General features: G+C 44.5%; 1 protein-coding gene across 1 annotated transcript in view; it reads right to left on the reverse strand.

The window, feature by feature from the left end:
* MAPK8IP2 (mitogen-activated protein kinase 8 interacting protein 2) overlaps positions 1 to 21,399 on the reverse strand; it is a 119,833-nt gene extending 98,434 nt beyond the window's left edge. The window contains exon 1 of the mRNA XM_073579312.1: positions 20,928 to 21,399. Within this exon, the coding sequence (XP_073435413.1) occupies positions 20,928 to 20,992 (65 nt within the window). The 5' untranslated portion in view covers positions 20,993 to 21,399. The remainder of the gene's footprint in view (positions 1 to 20,927) is intronic.
* Between the last annotated feature and the right edge of the window lie 444 nt (positions 21,400 to 21,843).

The raw sequence follows: 21,843 nt of genomic DNA on the forward strand, positions 1-21,843 counted from the left end.
TTATATTAAAAGGTTGCATCCCTACACAACATCGATGCTGCGTCCAGTCAATAATACAGACAATCTACAAAGAAATGGTCAAGTAACACCCAGCTGAACATCTGTCCATGCATTTCCTTGAGAAATAATGGAGGAACTGCACAATCCAGAGTTCAAAAGAATAAGTGCTTCTATGGTAATTTAATGGAAAATTCAAAATGTTCTCAACAGGTTATTTACATATTAATATCTATGGGCTGGACACAGATCCCACCGAGAGTCTGCCACAAGAGTGTATATTAAATGAAAGGTGGCATTCTCAGGGTGAGACATGTAATGACAGAAAGCTGTAATCATACTGAGAAGAACTGATCTTTGTCTCCTTACAAACACATCTACAGCTGCAATCGTCTACTCACAGTGCTGTCAGCTCTGCTGTGCCTTATTACAAATAACATTTGGTCAGCTTCTATCTTACAGGCAGCTTGTGTGGGTGGTGGGCAGTGGGGTACAGCAAAGGTGAAAGCAGAAGAGGACAGCTGAAGTTGTAAATGTGTTTGTGATAAGTCAAAGCTCTGCTCTGCTGTACTGTGTTAGTTATATTCACACTTAGGCTTCTTTTACACTTACTGTTTTTTTTGCGGCCCATTTTTACGGGCCGTATTGTCGTGATTTTTGCGGTCTCCCGCAAAAACGGTCCGCAAAAAAACTCATCGGATCGCCGTTGTTCCCTATGGTAACAAATTGGTGGGAAAAATACAGCGATCCGCAAATACGGTGTACCGCAAAAACAAGCTACCGTTATTTTGCGGTACCATTGAAATGTATTGTGGCCGTGTCTGTAAGCCGTGAAAAATATCGTCCATACGGGACACGGCACTCCTATGAATTTTTGCGGGCTGTTTTTGCGGCCCCATAAAAACACGGCAAGTGTAAAAGAACCCTTAGATCTACGATGAGATCAGGAGAGTAGACTGACAGTCATTACATGTCTAACACTGATGTAAAATACACTCACTGGCCACTTTATTAGGTACACCTGTCCAACTGTGTGTTAAGACTTAATTTCTAATCAGCCAATCACATGGCGGCAACTCAGTGCATTTAGGCATGTAGACATGGTCAAGACAATCTCCTGCAGTTCAAACCGAGCATCAGTATGGGGAAGAAAGGTGATTTGAGTGCCTTTGAACGTGGCATGATTGTTGGTGCCAGAAGGGCTGGTCTGAGAATTTCAGAAACTGCTGATCTACTGGGATTTTCACGCACAACCATCTCTAGGGTTTACAGAGAATGGTCCGAAAAAGAAAAAAAATCCAGTGAACGGCAGTTCTGTGGCCGGAAATGCCATGTTGATGCCAGAGGTCAGAGGAGAATGGGCAGACTGGTTCGAGCTGATAGAAAGGCAACAGTGACTCAAATTGCCACCCGTTACAACCAAGGTAGGCAGAAGAGCATCTCTGAACGCACAGTGCGTCGAACTTTGAGGCAGATGGGCTACAGCAGCAGAAGACCACACTGGGTACCACTCCTCTCAGCTAAGAACAGGAAACTGAGGCTACAATTTGCACAAGCTCATCGAAATTGGACAGTAGAAGATTGGAAAAACGTTGCCTGGTCTGATGAGTCTCGATTTCTGCTGCGACATTCGGATGGTAGGGTCAGAATTTGGCGTAAACAACATGAAAGCATGGATCCATCCTGCCTTGTATCAACGGTTCAGGCTGGTGGTGGTGGTGTCATGGTGTGGGGAATTTTTTCTGGGCACTCTTTGGGCCCCTTGGTACCAATTGAGCATCGTTGCAACGCCACAGCCTACCTGAGTATTGTTGCTGACCATGTCCATCCCTTTATGACCACAATGTACCCAACATCTGATGGCTACTTTCAGCAGGATAATGCGCCATGTCATAAAGCTCGAATCATCTCAGATTGGTTTCTTGAACATGACAATGAGTTTACTGTACTCAAATGGCCTCCTCAGTCACCAGATCTCAATCCAATAGAGCATCTTTGGGATGTGGTGGAACGGGAGATTCGCATCAGGGATGTGCAGCCGACAAATCTGCGCCAACTGTGTGATGCCATCATGTCAATATGGTCCAAAATCTCTGAGGAATGCTTCCAGCACCTTGTTGAATCTGTGCCACGAAGAATTGAGGCAGTTCTGAAGGCAAAAGGGGGTCCAACCCCTTACTAGCATGGTGTACCTAATAAAGTGGCCAGTGAGTGTAAGTTGTAGAGGCAGATTTTAAGGGAGATCTGTGTCTGCCCCATAGGTCTTAACACTTCATTTACATATTAAGAAAAATGTGGATTTCTTTGGAATAAGACATTAATCTAATTTATCAAAATATAACCTTATTCAATTTTCTATGACCTGCATGCCGCATAGATGTCTCAAGATAGTTGATCCTAATGACATTCTCTTTAACTAAAATAGACATATCAGGAGAACTGACAGACACAATTTAACTTTACTTTATTATTAAAGGAAGAAATAGATCCTGATTCATCAAGTCTGGCATTTTATACACTGATCTTGATGAACAGAGTGCTGACGTAAGATATGCCTCTTAATACTGTAGGGATTCAACTTGCTCAGGAGTCACGGGAGTCAATCAGGAGGCACGTTCCTTTAAAAGCTCACAGGGTTTATTGCTTCATAACCCAAAAAGCAGCACATAACACAAGGAATAGCCTTAGCTCAGGCAAAAGCAAGCATAAGTGTCCATGATTTCAGGCTCAGTCCTGGAGCCTCAGCAAAACACAGGAGGCTTATCCGTCCTCACATACAGCCAATATCCACAGGCCTCACCGGCTCAGCAGCCGTAGCACACCTTCCTCCACATAGGCCTGCCGGGACCTTCCACATGGCCCAATCAGATCCATGCGCTCTCTCTCATGTGATCTTCTCTGGTTACCTTATATGGTCCGTAGCCACGCCCACCGGGTCACATGGCCATGACCTCATCACAGGTCCTTCAAGCATTCATACACATATACTTTATTATGACACTCTTAAACACACCCCTGGGAGGATTTGTAGATGATTGATCCCGCCCGTCTCATCAATCATCTGAAGGATTCTCCCTGACACATTGGAACGACAAGATCAGCTCTGCTGATCAGCACATAAGCAAGCCTTCATCTCAAGGCCACCCACCTTGAGATACATAACGATCCTTCAGCATCCTATACCTATTACCACATTGGATATGCCTGTAGGCCCATCCTGGGGCACCCACACAGCGCCCCCTAGTGGACATAGTGGTCACTGCACCACAATACATTTGTTCAATCAAAGAAAATAGGAAGCACACTGTAGCGCCATAACATGCAAGTATGAAATATGAAAAATGAATTGCATTACTGCACCAGAACTATGAAAATTTGAGAAAGCTTAGTGCATAAAATGGCCAAATTATGTGTACCTTGAAGCCACGGTAAGGTATTTCTTATTTTCCAGGACCCTAACCTAATGCCAATCCTCACTTAGACTAAAGTCTTCATCTGAATGGGAACCTATGCAAATCCTCTCCTTAGACTAAAATCTAAATCTCTGTGGAGGGGTGGTGGCCCTCCTTTGATTAAAACCGCTTGCGGCTAACAGGTGGAGTGCTCAGTCAGAAGGTTAATGAATACAAATTTCAAAAAACTGACCGTCACATCCAAGCATAAGCATAGTGTGACGGTCAGTGTGAATTGCATTACTGCACCGGAAGTATGAAAATTTACTGGTGCAGTAATGCAATTCATTTTTCATATTTCATGATTGCATGTTATGGCGCTACAGTGTGCTTCCTATTTTCTTTGAATGTATACTGTATGAGTTGGTGACTCTAGGTTAAGCACCTGTTGACACTATGTTTATGCTTGGATGTGATGGTCAGTTTTTTTTAACTTTTTATTCATAAATTTGTATTTGCCAGATATGCCCAGCCACGCTCCCGGTGAAGCTCTGCACTAGTTTTCAAAAAAGTTGACCGACCCGGCTGGGACCGGTGTAAAAACTACACAACGCAACAACTACGAGTTGTGCAACGTTTTTCGCAATATTTCTAAGAGTTTTACAACACGATTCTGGTGAAAATTGTTTCACAATTTCGTGCCTCAGCTACTAAGTGCAAAAAAAGATCCTATTATTTTTATTAATTATAGACATGTTAGTTCATAATTTTTATATTAAGATATATTTACAGATTGCCACGAAAAGTAAGATTCGGAGATTCTGATCAGATGCACAGTACTCAAATACATTTTTCCTGCAGAAATTCATTTTTATAATAAAAATATAATGCATGAACTCTGACTTCATTGTCCCTCTTCAATCATCGAGAAGGACAATTTTAGGTGTGTAATGGAGTTTCACCAAATCAATCAATGGCTTTTGACCTTTTAACTAACTAGGCTAGAGTTTGTCCACATGGATTCCCAAAAACTGTGGTGTTATAATTGAGTCACCGAGGAGGAGAGCAAGCCCAAGCTAAGCCACAGAAAACCAGAGAGGTTGGTAACTAAGCGGATTGCAGACCCCTGATCCTATCCACACAACTAGCAGTAGCCGTGGAGCGTACCAACGATGATCCTAGACGCCTCAGCACAGCCGGAGAGCTAACTAAGCCTAGAGCAAGAAAGGGGAAATCTAAACTGCCCCAGAGCAGACCCCAAAGGAATAGATAGCCCCCAAACATATATTATCGGTGAGACAAGATGAAAACACAAACGCAGGCAGGAAAATAGACTGAGCAAATGATGGGGCCCACACTGACTAGACAGGAAAGAAAAGACTGTCTGCAATCACGCAAAAAACCCTGCAAAAAGTCCAACACGTCTGATGCACAAAAAACACTGAAGTCGCACGACTTTGCCCACTATATCAGCACTCTAGTATATTCTGAAAGCAGAGCAAAAAGAGGCCAATCTAATAAAGGACAAAAACAAACTGGCACAAGCAGTAACATATGGACGGTGATTCAGCACAGCCCCAGCCGGAGCTGGCTGACCCACACAAAACTGAGATAGACAAAACCAGATTAAATGCAAACAGAATAGCAAATGAACACTTAGCTGAACATGCAGTGACTGAGCTGGAAACATCAAACCTCAGGAGGCAAGAAGAAAATCACCAGCAGGGATAGAGGGAGTCGGCTGTCTTAAATCCCAATCTGAAACCCCAGATCTCCAATCGTCGTCCTCATTATCAGGTGGAAAGCCTCTGTTAATCACATCAGCTCCATTACCTCCAGTAACCACCAGAGGGAGCCCAGAAAGAGAACTCGCAACCCCTCTGTCGATCTGACCAGCTCCACTACCTTCAGTAATAACCAGAGGGAGGCCAGAAAGCGAATTCACAACACTGTGGACTTCTTTGATCCCCAAACCGGGATTCCTCAGAACAAAGCAACACCAAGAGCGGTCACTTGTAGGCTAGGTTCACAATTGTACAGCGCTCTGCACAGAGCACTACTACAAGATTTCCATTGGAATCCCCAAAAAAACTATATTCCAATAGGAATCCCGAAAGGGTCATTGAAACGAGCTGCCGTGCACACTGCTTAGTCTCCTTCCTGGCAGTATTTGACTATTTCCAACATGCACAAAAACATGTTTAACCTTTATTCAAGTGAACAGCTCTGTCTGGATTCAAATATATATGACAGGATACATGGCACTATAGAATAGATGGGTGCGCAAGCAGGATTCCACTCCAAATGTAATAAAGAAAAGGACTTGGCATTCAAAAATGGTGCAAAATTCGGGAGTAATTAATTTTAGAATAGTAATCCTTTGTCTATATAACTTTACGTTTCGGACATCACTCGGGCCTACATCATAAACAGATTGAGGCTATGTGCCCACGTTAGCATTTAAAACCTGACACAAAACCGGATTCCTTCCCAGAAAACGCGCGTTTTATTTCCGCGCATTTTTTGCACAAAAACCATGCGTTTTTTTTCCGCGCGCCTTCTGGGCTCATAGGAAACATCTTAAAAACGCGGACTTAGGCGGAAAATAATGAACATGCTGCGTTTTTATCTGCTAAGCGTTTCTTATGCGGAAAAAAACGCATCATTTGGCACAAAAAGTCCAAAATGCATTAAAATGAATGGGATGCTTATTTTAAGCGTTTGTGAAGCTTCTGATCCAGCACAAATGCTTCAAAAATGCTTAAAAAAACGCAACGTGGACACACAGCCTGAAGAGTATAGGGAAGAACCAGGAGATGCAGCACTAGGGGACAAGCCTGAAGTGCGGTGTAGAGGTGCCCATACTTCACAATCTGTTAATGATGAAGGCCCGAGTGATGGCTGAAATGTAATGCAGTATATACAGAGGATTGCTATTCTGAAAAAAATTACTCCCGAATTTTGGAGTGCCAAGTCTTTTTCCTTAACACTGATTTTCAGGAATCAGATGGAAACAATAACATAGTATTAGACTTAGAGCACTGTATAAGTGTGAACACAACCTAACAAAATGGAAAACAAACCGACTGCATACTGTTCAAAGATGCTTCTCAAAGCAGGTACCGTAACATGCCTGATCTGAAATATAACACCAGATAAGAAATATAGGCTTTTTCTGTCCCTATATCAGGCATCTCTTATGTAGGAGTGAGATCAAGGTTAACCAAGCAGGGAAAAAAAAGTCATGGGTTCCCCTAAGGTAATAAGGTTGGGAATCATTGAGCTAAGCAATGAGAAAAAAAATATAGTAATAGACTTTAAATCCACTAAATCCTTTGACCATAGTTACATAATAATCCTAAGCTGAAGCAGTGATCAGTCCACAAAGACCTAGAGAGAATAAAATATGAAATGGTTTTATGTAAAAAAGCTGCCAACATGCAGCACAATTACACCCAAAGGCCTCTGAATCTAAAATGGCTTGGTTTTTAGTCATTTTCTTTTCATCTTTACATTCTTCCTCTCTTCATTATTAGTGACGACTGTGGGCAATAAATCAGGCTTCAATGTGCAGATATCGATTTCATGTTATGAGTCATTTCCGGCTACAGAAAACTAAAAGAGCCTCTTCTGTGAGTCTGCATGATTTTGCACTAGAATTATGTTCTTTTTATAGGGAAAAAATCCCTAGAAAATGTTTGATTCATCAAATATAACAAACACTAAGTAGACAAAGACCCTGAATCCAACAATGTATCACTTAGATTACTGGGTGCCGCAGTTGTTACACAGAGTTCTTAAATGTAGCATGCAGCAGAGCTGAGAAAGCTAATCCCGCCCACACCACAGCTATCCCCGCCACATCAGGCTCTGTATGTATACTAAAAAGGGGAAGCTGAAGACCAAATAATATTGCTATAAAATACTTTTTTATTAGATACAATCTAAAATTTCAATACAAAATATTCAGAACATGGCAGAGAGTACTCCATGCAATCAGAGCAAGACACATAAATGGTATAAGCACAAAAAGCACTGATAAAGTACACAATGTGTTACCAACACTACTATTCAAAACTAGAAAAGACATCCAAATGGATAATCATACAATTGACAGAGTTAGATGTATGTTAATTCATGAGCCATATTATAATATATAAAGTGCATAGTGCTACATAAATTCAGGTTCATGGATTAGGAATTGAGGTGCTAAAAAAGTGCATAGTGCTGCAGTGTTAACAGGATCCCTACACAGGGATTTAAATCCCACATAATGCCATTGTCAAGCAGAGTTACTAATGAAGTGTATAATAGAGGAATAAAGTGCATATGGAATAGATATTAGCCAAATGCTTAGAATAATACCTGTCAACTGATAGCATGGAGGCAGAAAAACCCCGACGCGCGTTTCACTGAGTGGCTTCTTCAATAGGGACGTATTGTTAACAGCAGGAGCAGAAAATATAGGAAAAAAAAAGGGCTGTTCTTCTCTGCAATAACTGACTCCCACACATAATGCTAAATGCAGAACAATTTTGTAATACATTTAAAAAAAAAAAAAAATACCTGGCAGTGAACTAAACGTAAACCTGCCATTTAAAGGGAATCTCACCCTTTTTTTTGACTATCAGCTGCCGGCATTGACATCAGGGGCTTATCTACAGCATTCTGTAATGCTAAAGATAAGACCCCAATGTAACCTGAAAGAGAAGAAAAACCCAGGGGCAGTCCGGGTCCGATGGGTGTTGCGATCCGCTGCCTCCCATCTTCTAGCGATGACGTCCTCTTCTTTGCTTCCCATCGCGGCGGACCTCTCTGACCTTTCCCGGTGCCTGCGCACTGCAGTATTCTGCTCTGCCCTCAACAGGGCAGGGCAGAGCAGTGCGCCTGCGCTGGAGTCGCGACTGGAAGCAAAGAAGAGGACGTCATCGCTAGACGATGGGAGGTGCCGGATCGGACCGCGACACCGATCGGACCCGGACCGCCCCTGGGTGAGTATAATATAACTCGTTTTTCTTCTCTTTCAGGTTATATCGGGAGCTTATCTACAGCTGTAGATAAGCCCCTGAAGGCGGTGGCCACATCTTCTAGTCGAAAAAACAGGTGACAGATTCTCTTTAAATATTTATTAGTGCAGCTTGCAGAGATTGAAGTGGGGATGCTCTTGTGATCCTAGAGGCATCTATGAGGATGGCCCTAAACAACGGCAGCATATGAGAATGCTTTCATCTCTCTCTGGTTCTAAGAACTTTTTGGATAATGGGTTTCTAATCAAATCCATAACTAGCGGTGATTTAAAACCCACTGCTCATATCAGAAACCTGCAGATGTAACATCACTCCAGTGAAATCAGCCTTTGCTCTGACCATGATGTGATACATTATTATAGTGATTATTTATGAGCTGTCCAGCTTTGTTATTTTAGGCTATTAATGGGTTCCCAAGGTACAATATGCCTTAGAATCAATGTAAAATCTCTTCTGTTATTAGAGAATAACGATACAATGTGGAATTATGAAGGATACAATGTTGCGCTTTCTCTTTGTGAATCTATTTTATTGCTTGTATTGATAATAAAAGCTGAGCATCTCCATTGCTCTGACTGCATCTGAATACTATTGATCTATATGGGCCTTGTACTGCTTTATTTTTTTGGACAGGCTTATAAAATGTAGGACCGGACCATTAAATCGCAGAGACTTGTATTCAGGGTGTATGCTGTTATGCAACTAGGCTGGGCTATGCAGTAAATCTCAAGACAGGATATTTTTTTTTATTTGATTTTCATCGGTTTCTTTGGACAATGTGTATGTCTTACCATCAGTTACTTTTCTTGGCAAAAAGAAAACGTTTCCAAGATTCTGGTACCTTACCTATTAGGTAGTGAAAAATGGCTACACTATGATATAAGATGGATTGAAAATGTGGACTGCAGTGTTTTACTCACTGACCCATTAACTTAAATGAGAGATTTTGACTTGCAAATTGGTTCAAATTAGGAAAAAAATAAAAAAGGATAAAATATAGATGCGAAAAACAAGCTTGTGAATGGGGCCTTAGTCTTGCGCATGTATACTGTGATACTATTACATTGGCACAATTTTTCCATGGCTTGAAGAAATCTGTTTGAAAAAATTCACAAAATGCGAGATGAGTGATACACAATATGCTCTGGGCATACAATATTAAAAGGAATCTATCAGTAGCATTAACCCTCCTAAGTTGTCTGTCTATATGGCCATGCAGGTCATAGAAAAGTGAATAAAATCATAACTTGATATCTATGTTTTTCTTAATAAGTAAATGAGTCATTTAAATTAAATTAAAAGTTCTCAGTGTGAGACATGTAGTTCAGGAGAGTAAACTGTCAGTCATTACATGTCTCACACTGGTAATGCCCACTTTCATTTACAATATGCTCTGGAGGCAAATTCTCAGGAAGGTCTGTGCCCAACCCATAGATCTTAACAGCTAATTTACATATAACTAAAAGGCAGATTTCTCAGGAATTAGACCACATATATCAATGTATCATTTTATTCATTGCTTTCACAATGTGTTAAAAGGGAACCTGTCACCATGAAAATGCAGTAGAAACTGCAGGCCCCATGTTATTGAACAGGAGAAGCTGAGTAGATTGATATATAGTTTTGTGAGAAAAGACTCGGTATAACCCGTGTTTTAGTCATTTAAACCTCTGCTCTTTCAGTGACTGACAGCTTCCTTTATTTCAGCATACTATGTTCCGCTTTTTTTTATGCACCCATAGACTTGAATGTGTGAGGACAAGCAGACAGTCCATCCATGTGTTTAAAACACAGCGCTCTATGTGCAATCCCTGGCACCGAACAGGGTGCCCCCCACAGACCAGCACACTGCTCTCCTGAAATACTCTGTGCTGCTGTCGCCCTGCTCCTCCACCATATATCGCCCTCTGTGCCCCCCATAGACCAGCACACTGCTCTCCTGAAATACTCTGTGCTGCTGTCACCCTGCTCCTTCCACCATATATCAGGCCCCTGTCGCCTCGCTTTCACACATCGCCAGGACAGGATCTGAGGAGAGGAATGGAGTCTTCGGTCACAGAGGATGGCAGGCAGCAAGGATTCTGGGAGCAGGGTCACAGCAACACAGAGTATTTTCAGGAGAGCAGTGTGCTGGTCTATGGGGAGCACAGAGGGAGATGTATGGGGGAGGAGCAGGGTGACAGCACCACAGTATTTCAGGAGAGCAGTGTACTGGTCTATGGGGGGCACAGAGGGAGATATATGGTGGAGGAGCAGGGAGACAGCAGCACAGAGTATTTCAGGAGAGCAGTGTACTGGTCTATGGGAGGCACAGAGGAAGATATATGGTGGAGGAGCAGGGAGACAGCAGCACAGACTATTTCAGGAGAGCAGTGTGCTGGTCTATGGGGGGCACAGAGGGAGATATATGGTGGAGGAGCAGGGTGACAGCAGCACAGTGTATTTCAGTAGAGCAGTATCACACAGGATAGGACTAGATACACGGCTCAGCAGTCAGTATCACAGGATAGGATTAGATACACGGCTCAGCAGACAGCATCACACAGGATAGGATTAGATACACGGCCCAGCAGTCAGTATCACACAGGATAGGATTAGAAACACGGCTCAGCAGTCAGTATCACACAGGATAGGATTAGATGCACGGCTCAGCAGACTGTATCACACAAGATAGGATTAGCTACACGGCTCAGCAGTCAGTATCACACGGAGAGGATTAGATACACGGCTCAGCAGTCAGTATCACACGGAGAGGATTAGATACACGGCTCAGCAGTCAGTATCACACGGAGAGGATTAGATACACGGCTCAGCAGTCAGTATCACACTGATAGGATTAGATACACGGCTCAGCAGTCAGTATCACACTGAGAGGATTACATACACGGCTCAGCAGTCAGTATCACACAGGATAGGATTAGATACATGGCTCAGCAGTCAGTATCACACAGGATAGGATTAGCTACACGGCTCAGCATACAGTATCACACAGGAGAGGATTAGATACACGGCTCAGCAGCTAGTATCACACAGGAGAGGATTAGATACACGGCTCAGCAGTCAGTATCACACAGGATAAGATTAGATACACGGCTCAGCACACAGTATCACACAGGAGAGGATTAGATACACGGCTCAGCAGCCAGTATCACACAGGAGAGGATTAGATACATGGCTCAGCAGCCAGTATCAAACAGGAGAGGATTAGATTCCAGCAGATTACTAAGTGTTTTGAAACAGCAGGGAGCAGCTCCTCCTATGTTTTGCAAGTGCAGGGGCTGCAGCTGGTCGGGTGTTTTGGAAAGAGCAGCTCGGTCTCCAGGAGCTTGTCCTGTATCCTCTCCTGCAGCTGGTATGTGCAGAGTGAACATCCAAGCCGTTATGCTGGAACAGTACAGGATCCAGAGCTTGCAATAGAGTGTAACTGGAGCTAAAAGGAAAGCACTGGGCTCTAATAAAATGGCGCCTGGCCACACCTACAGCTGTGAATTGAGCTGCCCACAGAGGCGTGCCCAGTTCACCGCTGATGCTGCTGCAATGATACAGATAGGGTCGGGAGACGACTCTTGTCTAATGCCGAGGGACTGCCGTAAAAGAGCATGGAAAATGTCGTTCAGCAGCCAGAAAGGTAAGATGGCAGCCCCTAGTGGCTGCATTAATACAGTAAAATAAAAAAAAAACCCATTTGGTCATTTAGCTAGCAACACACAGCAGGTGTCCTGCTGCGTGTAGCATAAGCAGTCGGATGATCACAGAGTGTCTAGTCTCCCATGGAGACCATTGACGCAAGTGAAAAGTAAAAAAAAATGTTGTTAATAATATTAAAAAAAATATAAAATATATAAAAGTTTAAATCACCCCCAATTCTCCCTATTCGAAGTAAAACAATAAAAAAAAACACATTTTAAATTAATCTAATCGATAAACCGCATAACAAGAAACAAAATCAAAACACCAGAATTACGTTTTTTTGGTCGCCGCAACATTATATTAAAATGCAATAATGGGCGATCAGAACTTCGTATTTATACCAAAAGGGTGTCAATAAAAATGTCAACTCGGTGTGCAAAAAATAAGCCATCACCCAGCCCACGATCACGAAAAATGGAGACTCTGCAGGTCTCGGAAAATGGCGGCTTTTTTTTTTTTTTTTTACAAACTTTGGATTTTTTTTTTCATTACTTAATTAAAAAAGAACCTAGACATGTTTTGTATCTACAAACTCGTAAATGACCCGGAGAATCATAATTGCATTTAGTGAACATGGTAAAAAAAAAAAAAAACACCAAAAAATAATTGTGGAATTGCACTTTTCTTTGCAATTTCAAAGCACTTGATGTTTTTTTTTTCCTGTTTTCCAGTACATTATATGGTAAAATAAATGGTATCACTCAAAAGTACAACTCGTTCCGCAAAAAAACTAGTACTCACACTGTCATATTGACGGAAAAATAAAAAGTTATGGCTCCGGGAAAAAAGGGAGGAAAAAAAGAAAAACCCAAGACGGTGAAGGCGTTAAGTCTCCAATTAGCCTTCTTTTTTTTTTTTGCAAGCTAAACATTTCCACATCCTTTATCCATTCCTCGTATGACATACTTTGCAGTCCGCTCGCCATCCTGGTAGCTCTTTTCTGAACTTGCTGCAGCTTTTCATTGGCTTTTTTTTAAATTGTGGTGCCCAGAACTGGATACAGTATTCCAGATGCGGCCTGACCAAGGAGGAGTAGAGGGGGATAATTACTTCATGTGATCTAGACTATGCTTCTATTAATACATCCTAGAACTGTGTTTGTCTTTTTGCTGCTGCATCTCACTGTTGACTCATGGACAGTCTGAGATCTGTTAGTATATTCAAGTCTTTTTCACATGTGCTGTTGCTTAGTTCTATTCCTCAGATGTAACTTTCGTTTTTCTTGCCCAGATGTAAAATCTTGCAGTTCGCTCTGTTAAATACCATTCTATTAGTCATGGCCCATTGTTCAAGCTTATCTAGATCCTTCTGAATCCTTTCTCTGTCTTCTCTAGTGTTAGCTATCCCTTATAACTTTGCATCATCTGCAAATTTGATTAGTTACCTTCAGTTCCCTTATCTAGACTATTTATAAAAATGTTAAACAACGCTAGGGCCAGAACAGAGTCTTGTGGTACCCCACTTGAAACATTCTTCCAACTGAGTACGATCACTGAGCCAGTTATGAATCTACCTAACCGTAGCCTTGTCAATCCCATACTTGGTCATTTTTTCAATAAGGATCATATCCGATACTTTATCAAATGCTTTCCTGAAGTCAAGATATACTATATCTACCAAATATCCCTGATCAACCCAGTCAGTGACTCCATCATGCAAGGAAATCAGTCTGGCATGACTTGTTTGCTATAAACCCATGTTGGCTCTGGTTAATTACTGCATTCTTATACAAATATTTATATACATGTTGTTTAATAATTTGTTCAAAGATCTTCCCTGGTATAGAAGTAAGGCTCACTGGCCTGTAATTTCCTAGCTCTATCTTCTTTACTTTTTTGAAAGATCGGGACATTTGCCCTTCTCCAATCTTCTGGGACTTCTCCTGTTGTCCAGGATTTTTCCAAGATTCTGGCTAGTGGTTCTGCAATTTCCTCTGCTAACTCCTTCAGTACCCTAGGATATAATTCATCTGGACCAGGAAATTTAAATTCATTTAAATTATCTAAGTATTCCCTCACTATGTCTCTATTTATGGATAGTATGGATTATTTTATTCCTTCGATGGCGTGAGGATAAATTGATGTTACAATTGCTTTCTTAAAGAACACAGATGCAAAATAGGAATTTAAAAGTTCGGTCTTCTCAGCATCATTTTTGACCACTTCACCCTTTTCATTTCATTTCACCTTTTTCATCCTGCAAAAATCCTATAGCATCTTTGACTTTGCTTTTGACATACCCCAAAAATTATTTTCACTGCTTTTGGCCTCGCTTGCAAGCCTCACTTCATTACTGGCTTTAGCTCTTCTAACTCTTGCCTTGCATTATCTGCAGAGATCAATAAATTCTTCTTTACATATGCCCCCCTCTTTCCATTTAATATACATTTATTTTTCCCTTTTAAACAAGTGGATAAGTTCTGTGTTCCTCCAGCCTAGTCACTTTGAATGCTTCCAATTATTCCTTCTTTTTGGGATTGTAACCGATTGTGCAGTGAGAATTTCATTTAGCAAAATTTCCTGCCCTTCTTGGATATTTCTGTCCTTTAGAACATCCAGCCATTGGATATTTCCTACCCTCTTTCTGGGTCCATGAAAATCTGCCTTTCTGAAGTCCAACCGTAAAGTCTGAGTCCTCTCTGTGCCTTTTCCAGCACATGACAGCTGTCATCTGCCCTTAATAGCGGCGGGTGGCATCACGATCTACTTGTGGCAATTAACATGTTAAGTGCTTCTGTCAATCTCTGATAGCGGCATTTAACATGCTTGCGCCAGACGCACGTCACTAACCCTGCCCATTTGCACCCCTGTCACATGATCGTGGGGCGTTGATGGGTCGGCATGACAATTGGGGGTTTGCAAGAGACCCCCATGGTTGTCATTGCCAATCTGCTATGAACGCTGCCACGTGGATGACGTTCACAGCAGATAGGCATCATTGCTAAAAAAAAAAATGTAAATATTAAAAAAATATATAAAAGTTAATATCGCCCCCTTTGACCCATTCAAAATAAAACAATAAAAAAAGTTTAAAAAAAACATATTTGGTATCACTGCGTTCAGAAACGCCCAATCTATGAAAATATAAAAAGAATAACCTGATTGGTAAACGGTGTAACGAGAAAAAGAAATCAAAACCCCAGAATTACCTTTTTTTGGTTGCCGCAACAATGCAATAAAAGGCGATCAAAACATCGTATCTACCCCAAAATAGTATCAATGAAAACATCACTAAAAAATAAGCCTTCATCCAGCCCCAGTTTCCTGAAAATGAAGGCGCTATGGAAAATTGCGCTTTTTTTTTTTTTTTGCAAACTTGGGATTTTTTTTCACAGCTTAAATAAAAAAGAACCTAGACATGTTTGCTCTCTCTGAACTCGTAATGACCTGGAGAATCATAATGGCAGGTCAGTTTTAGCATTTAGTGAACATGGTAAAAAAAAAAAAAAAAAGACACCAAAAAAACCATTGTGGAATTGCATTTTTTTTGCAATTTCACTTGGAATTTTATTCCCAGTTTCCGGTACTTTATATGGTAAAATCAATGGTGTTGTTCAAAAGTACAACTCGTCCCGCAAAAAAACAAGGCCTAACATGGCAATATTGAAAGAAAAATAAAAAAAATTATGGCTCTGGGAGGAAGGGGAGCAAAAACCCGACAACGCAAAAAACGGAAAAAGGCCCGGGGGTGAACGGTTTAACAATGGATCAATGAAAAAATGGATGAAACACCAACTGAAAACTAAAGTACAAAGTCTGGCTTCCATGTTTCATCTGCTATACACGGATTCACATAGACTTTGATAAGCGAGTATGAACTGCAGCACAGATGGGAATAGGATGTGCTCTGAGTCTCACGGACCAGAGACACGAATCCGTCTATAAAACTGATGTTTATGGCTTAATAACACTCTATAGGTCAGCGTGCTGCCCAAGAGAAAAAAAACAGATCTGCACTAGGACGTGTCACACGGATGGGTAAATATAGTCCAAGTGGCAGTTCCTGATAAAGGTGTATTATACAACAATTACAGTACATAACAACTTATGTAAATTCTAAAACTATTGGTCAATTCTTGGGTTAATTTAAATCATTCATAGTAAGGCTGCAGTCAGATGACGGTATAAATCGGACCAGAGATCAAAACCCAGTGCAAGGATTAGCCAGCGGCGCTCCTGACCGGAGTGTGACAGCTTCATATACTTCTATGTATCTGCCATGCTGGGGTAGCGAGAGCCGCTGGTCAGTCTGTGCACTGCGATCCCATCTCGATCCAGTTTATACGGCCATTTGACTATAACCTAATAAAGATGAAGTTTAATAATGGCAGCAATTGTTTTAATAAACATAAAGACAGCTAAAACTATAACCATTATTTTAATTATTATTTCAGAAATCAATAATACATGTAAATAATAAGCAACTTTGTAATATATCTTATCACAGAAATCTGCTTCTTCCTCCTCTGGGAAATTGTGTCTTCTTGAGAATTTTTGAGAGTGAACGATCAGTCCAGAAAAGTGAAAGAAGTGGATTTCTTTAATAAGATGTTACAACGTTTCTCATCTTCACCAATACTATTGATTTCTGAAAATATAAATACATAAAAACAAGTATTCTGTATGAAAACCCACTATGATGTAGGTGTTCCAACACATTATTGAAAAAACTGAAGGCAATAATTACTGTTGGGTATTATTAATTACTAGCTATGAACCCGTTCTACGCCCGGGTGGCGAGCATTTTAATTGGTATATGGTCTCCCTACCTGGTATGTGCTGCCCACCTCCTATCCTGGTACGCATGGCTCCCCTCATTCCTATCCTGGTATGCATGGTGAACTCACCCCCCCCCAATCCTGGTATGCATGGCACCCCATCCTTCATCCTGGTATGCATGGTTCCCTCACCCCTCAATCCTGGTATGCATGGTCCCCTCATCCCTATCCTAGTAGGCATGGTCCCCTCACCCCCTATCCTGGTATGCATGGTACCCTCACCCCCCCCCCCCCCAATCCTGGTATGCATGGCACCCCATTCTTCATCCTGGTATGCATGGTTCCCTCACCCCTCAATCCTGGTATGCATGGTACTCCCTCATCCCTATCCTGGTAGGCATGGTCCCCTCGCCCCCTATCCTGGTATGCATGGTAACCTCACCCCCCCCCCCAATCCTGGTATGCATGGCACCCCATTCTTCATCCTGGTATGCATGGTTCCCTCACCCCTCAATCCTGGTATGCATGGTACTCCCTCATCCCTATCCGGGTATGTATGGTCCTCTTACCCCCCTATCCTGGTATGCATGGTACCCTTCATCCCGCTATCCTGGTATGCATGGTACCCTTCATCCCCCAATCATGGTATGCATGGTACCCCTCATCCCCCAATCCTGGTATGTATGGTACTCTCTCATCCCTGTCCTGGTATGTATGACCCCCTATCCTGGTATGCATGGTACCCCTCATCCCCAATCCTGGTATGCATGGTACCCCTCATCCCCCAATCCTGGTATGTATGGTCCTGTCATCCCCCAATCGTGGTATGCATGGTCCCCTCACTCCTATTAAAACTATGCACATACAAAAAAAACATTTATACTCACCCTTCTTTCCTGTGCTCCAGCGCTGTCACCACATTCTGCTGGAGGCCGGGAGAGGAGTCTGGTGCCGGAGTACGCGCATGCCCATAGCGCTGTCCGGAGCCATTTGCTGAAGACACACTGCAAGTGTGTATTCAGTAAAATGGTGCCAGATCGTGCTATGCGCATTCGCGATTCCGGCTGCACTCCCGCTTCGGTCCCCGGCCGAAGAGAAGCGTTGCGGCAACGCTCCTCCCGGTCAGATAAGTATGGCGCCGGACATAGCGGTATGCAGTGTGTATGCGTACCGACATCTCCGACGCCATACACACTCCTCACAGCGCTGGCTCATTCTGTCTGGAGTCAGACTGCGCAGGCGAGTCGCGCTTGCGCAGTCTATAAAGGCTTCGGACAGAGTGATGCTTAGCCGGTTATATTATAGATAAGCTAATACATACTAACATAAATGATTTTATGCAGCTGAAGGTTTAGGGATGGCAGGGTAGCTTTAAAGGTAATAATAATTCATCTTATTTCTATAGAGCCAACATATCCTGCAGTGCTTTCTTCCAAGTTCAGGCAGATCCCACAGCCTTGATAGCTAACATAAAACATTCTAATATGAATAAAAAACGTAACTTTAATAAACGGTCCAACATTAAACTATGTGACACAACGTATCAAATGAGAAATAAAGAACTTTCCAGTGGGGATATTAACACCTTACAATTACAACCCAAGAACAGCTTTACACCAAATTATGGGAACAATCAGAGCATTAATGTGCAGCTTGTGGACTAGATGAGTACGTAGTGATGTCAGTGTCGGCATATGGAAGCACGGATTGTCTACTATGTGTGAGCCCGGGCCCAGCGTATTGTGCCGATGACTGCAGCAACCATGGCCGCGTCCTGTTTACTGGCCAACAGGCAACATTACCAATATTTACTGCGCTCTGAGCAAAATACAAACACACAACATACATATATATAACTATAAATACTGTATATAAACACTATATATAAGTAGATGGATGGATAGGGTAGATAGATGAGATAGATGACATAGATAGATAATAGATAAATAAGATAGATGGATAGATACGAGATAGATAGAGAACATGAAGGAACAACAGCAGGTTGGGATTTTATCAAACTGATGCAAAAAAATAAAACAATATTCTGAAAAATGCTTGTTTCTCTTTTTTTTGATCATGCATGTAGTTTGCTTTTCATGTTCGGTCTGCACTGTATGTGAAGATAATACTATTTCTCCATTGTAGCTATGTGGGAGGGCAGAACCCTGGCACCAGAGCCCCCCACCCTGGGCAGTGGCACCACATGTGCGGGTACACAGGCTCTCTTTACCCTGGGCAGTGGCACCACATGTGCAGGTACACAAGCTCTCTTTACCCTGGGCAGAGGCACCACATATGGGGGCACAAAGGCTCTCTCTACCCTGGGCAGTGGCACCACATGTGGGGGTACACAGGCTCTCTTTACCCTGGGCAGTGGCACCACATGTGGGGGCACACAGGCTCTCTTTACCCTGGGCAGTGGCACCACATGTGGGGGCACACAGGCTCTCTTTACCCTGTGCAGTGGCACCACATGTGGGGGTACACAGGCTCTCTTTACCCTGGGCAGTGGCACCACATGTGGGGGCACACAGCCTCACTTTACCCTGGGCAGTGGCACCACATGTGGGGGCACACAGGCTCTCTTTACCCTGGGCAGTGGCACCACATGTGGGGGCACACAGGCTCTTTACCCTGGGCAGTGGCACCACATGTGGGGGCACACAGGCTCTCTCTACCCTGGGCAGTGGCACCACATGTGGGGGGCACACAGGCTCTCTTTACCCTGGGCAGTGGCACCACATGTGGGGGCACACAGGCTCTCTTTACCTTGGGCAGTGGCACCACATGTGGGGGGCACACAGGCTCTCTTTACCCTGGGCAGTGGCACCACATGTGGGGGCACACAGGCTCTCTCTACCCTGGGCAGTGGCACATGTGGGGGCACACAGGCTCTCTTTACCCTGGGCAGTGGCACCACATGTGGGGGCACACAGGCTCTCTTTACCCTGGGCAGTGGCACCACATGTGGGGGCACACAGGCTCTCTTTACCCTGGGCAGTGGCACCACATGTGGGGGGCACACAGGCTCTCTTTACCCTGGGCAGTGGCACCACATGTGCAGGCACACAGGCTCTCTTTACCCTGGGCAGTGGCACCACATGTGGGGGCACACAGGCTCTCTTTACCCTGGGCAGTGGCACCACATGTGGGGGCTCACAGGCTCTCTTTACCCTGGGCAGTGGCACCACATGTGGGGGCTCACAGGCTCTCTTTACCCTGGGCAGTGGCACCACATGTGGGGGCACACAGGCTCTCTTTACCCTGGGCAGTGGCACCACATGTGGGGGCACACAGGCTCTCTTTACCCTGGACAGTGGCACCACATGTGGGGGGCACACAGGCTCTCTTTACCCTGGGCAGTGGCACCACATGTGGGGGCTCACAGGCTCTCTCTACCCTGGGCAGTGGCACCACATGTGCGGGCACACAGGCTCTCTCTACCCTGGGCAGTGGCACCACATGTGGGGGCTCACAGGCTCTCTTTACCCTGGGCAGTGGCACCACATGTGGGGGCTCACAGGCTCTCTCTACCCTGGGCAGTGGCACCACATGTGGGGGGCACACAGGCTCTCTTTACCCTGGGCAGTGGCACCACATGTGGGGGCTCACAGGCTCTCTCTACCCTGGGCAGTGGCACCACATGTGGGGGCTCACAGGCTCTCTTTACCCTGGGCAGTGGCACCACATGTGGGGGCTCACAGGCTCTCTTTACCCTGGGCAGTGGCACCACATGTGGGGGCTCACAGGCTCTCTTTACCCTGGGCAGAGGCACCACATGTGGGGGCTCACAGGCTCTCTTTACCCTGGGCAGTGGCACCACATGTGGGGGGCACACAGGCTCTCTTTACCCTGGGCAGTGGCACCACATGTGGGGGGCACACAGGCTCTCTTTACCCTGGGCAGTGGCACCACATGTGGGGGGCACACAGGCTCTGTCTCTGCCCCTGACTGGGTGCCTGGGGTTGTTTAGGTGCCGATGTCTTAAGACGTCAGTGCAGTCACTCTGTAACATGGAGGATGGAGTGATGTCAGAGCACCCCCATGTCTACCGGGCCATGGCCAGGCCACCCACACAACACCATGCCAGGAGCTGGCTCTCACCTGCATCCCGGGGGGGAGAGGGAGTGGAAGGTGGAGAGAGAAAACATCTCAGCTCGATCCGCCATCTTCAGCCAGAGAGGAGCTGGAGTGAGAGCGGCTCATACACAGACACACCCTGGGGACGAGGACGGCAGAGGCCAGAGGATGACGAGCAGGGACAGCGCCCAGTAGTGACCGCTCTGCAGAGGAGTCACAGCACAGGCGCCCACATCTCCCGCCTGCCGCCCCGCAGGCTCTGCTCCGGAGGATGGACGTCTCTTCGCCTCTCAGCTCGCGATGGCTTCGCTGCGGATTGATGCAGTCACATCCAGGAGAGACTGCACAAGCTGAGAACCAATGCACAGAGTGGGGGAGGGGAGGCAGGGAAGAGGTGGGAGGAAGGATGGAGGAGCACACAGCGGCGGAGAGGAGCTGTCCGCGCTGTGGTGCTGAACCTGCTGGCCGCACATGCGCAGCTGCACGAGCTCTCCACAGGCTGCCCCGGGCGGGAAGATCTGCGCCACACACTCCGGGGAACAACGGGCACATGGCTGCGCGTCACTGACGTCACCTCAGAGCTGAGATCCCAGGAAAACAATCCGCTGCTCTGGGATTTTTGCTGCATAGATTAACAATAACCCAGCATATAACATAAGCCCAGAGCCAGCTGCTGGGAGGCCGGCCAGTCTTATAGCATAGGGAAGCCCTGCTGCTGGCCAGAGGGAGAGCCCTGGGGGAGCCAAGACACTGAGCTCTGCTGGGCTCGTTACAGGGGTGGTCAGTGGTCACAGCACCCCACATCCCTATACAAGGCAATGGCCAGGACTAATGGGGGGTCACATCCCTATACAAGGCAATGGCCAGGACTAATGGGGGGTCACATCCCTATATAAGGCAATGGCCAGGACTAATGGGGGGGGTCACATCCCTATACAAG

The sequence above is a fragment of the Dendrobates tinctorius genome, unplaced genomic scaffold (assembly GCF_039654945.1).
Source record: "Dendrobates tinctorius isolate UK_male_01 unplaced genomic scaffold, ASM3965494v1 ptg000062l, whole genome shotgun sequence".
Classification (NCBI taxonomy): domain Eukaryota; kingdom Metazoa; phylum Chordata; class Amphibia; order Anura; family Dendrobatidae; genus Dendrobates; species Dendrobates tinctorius.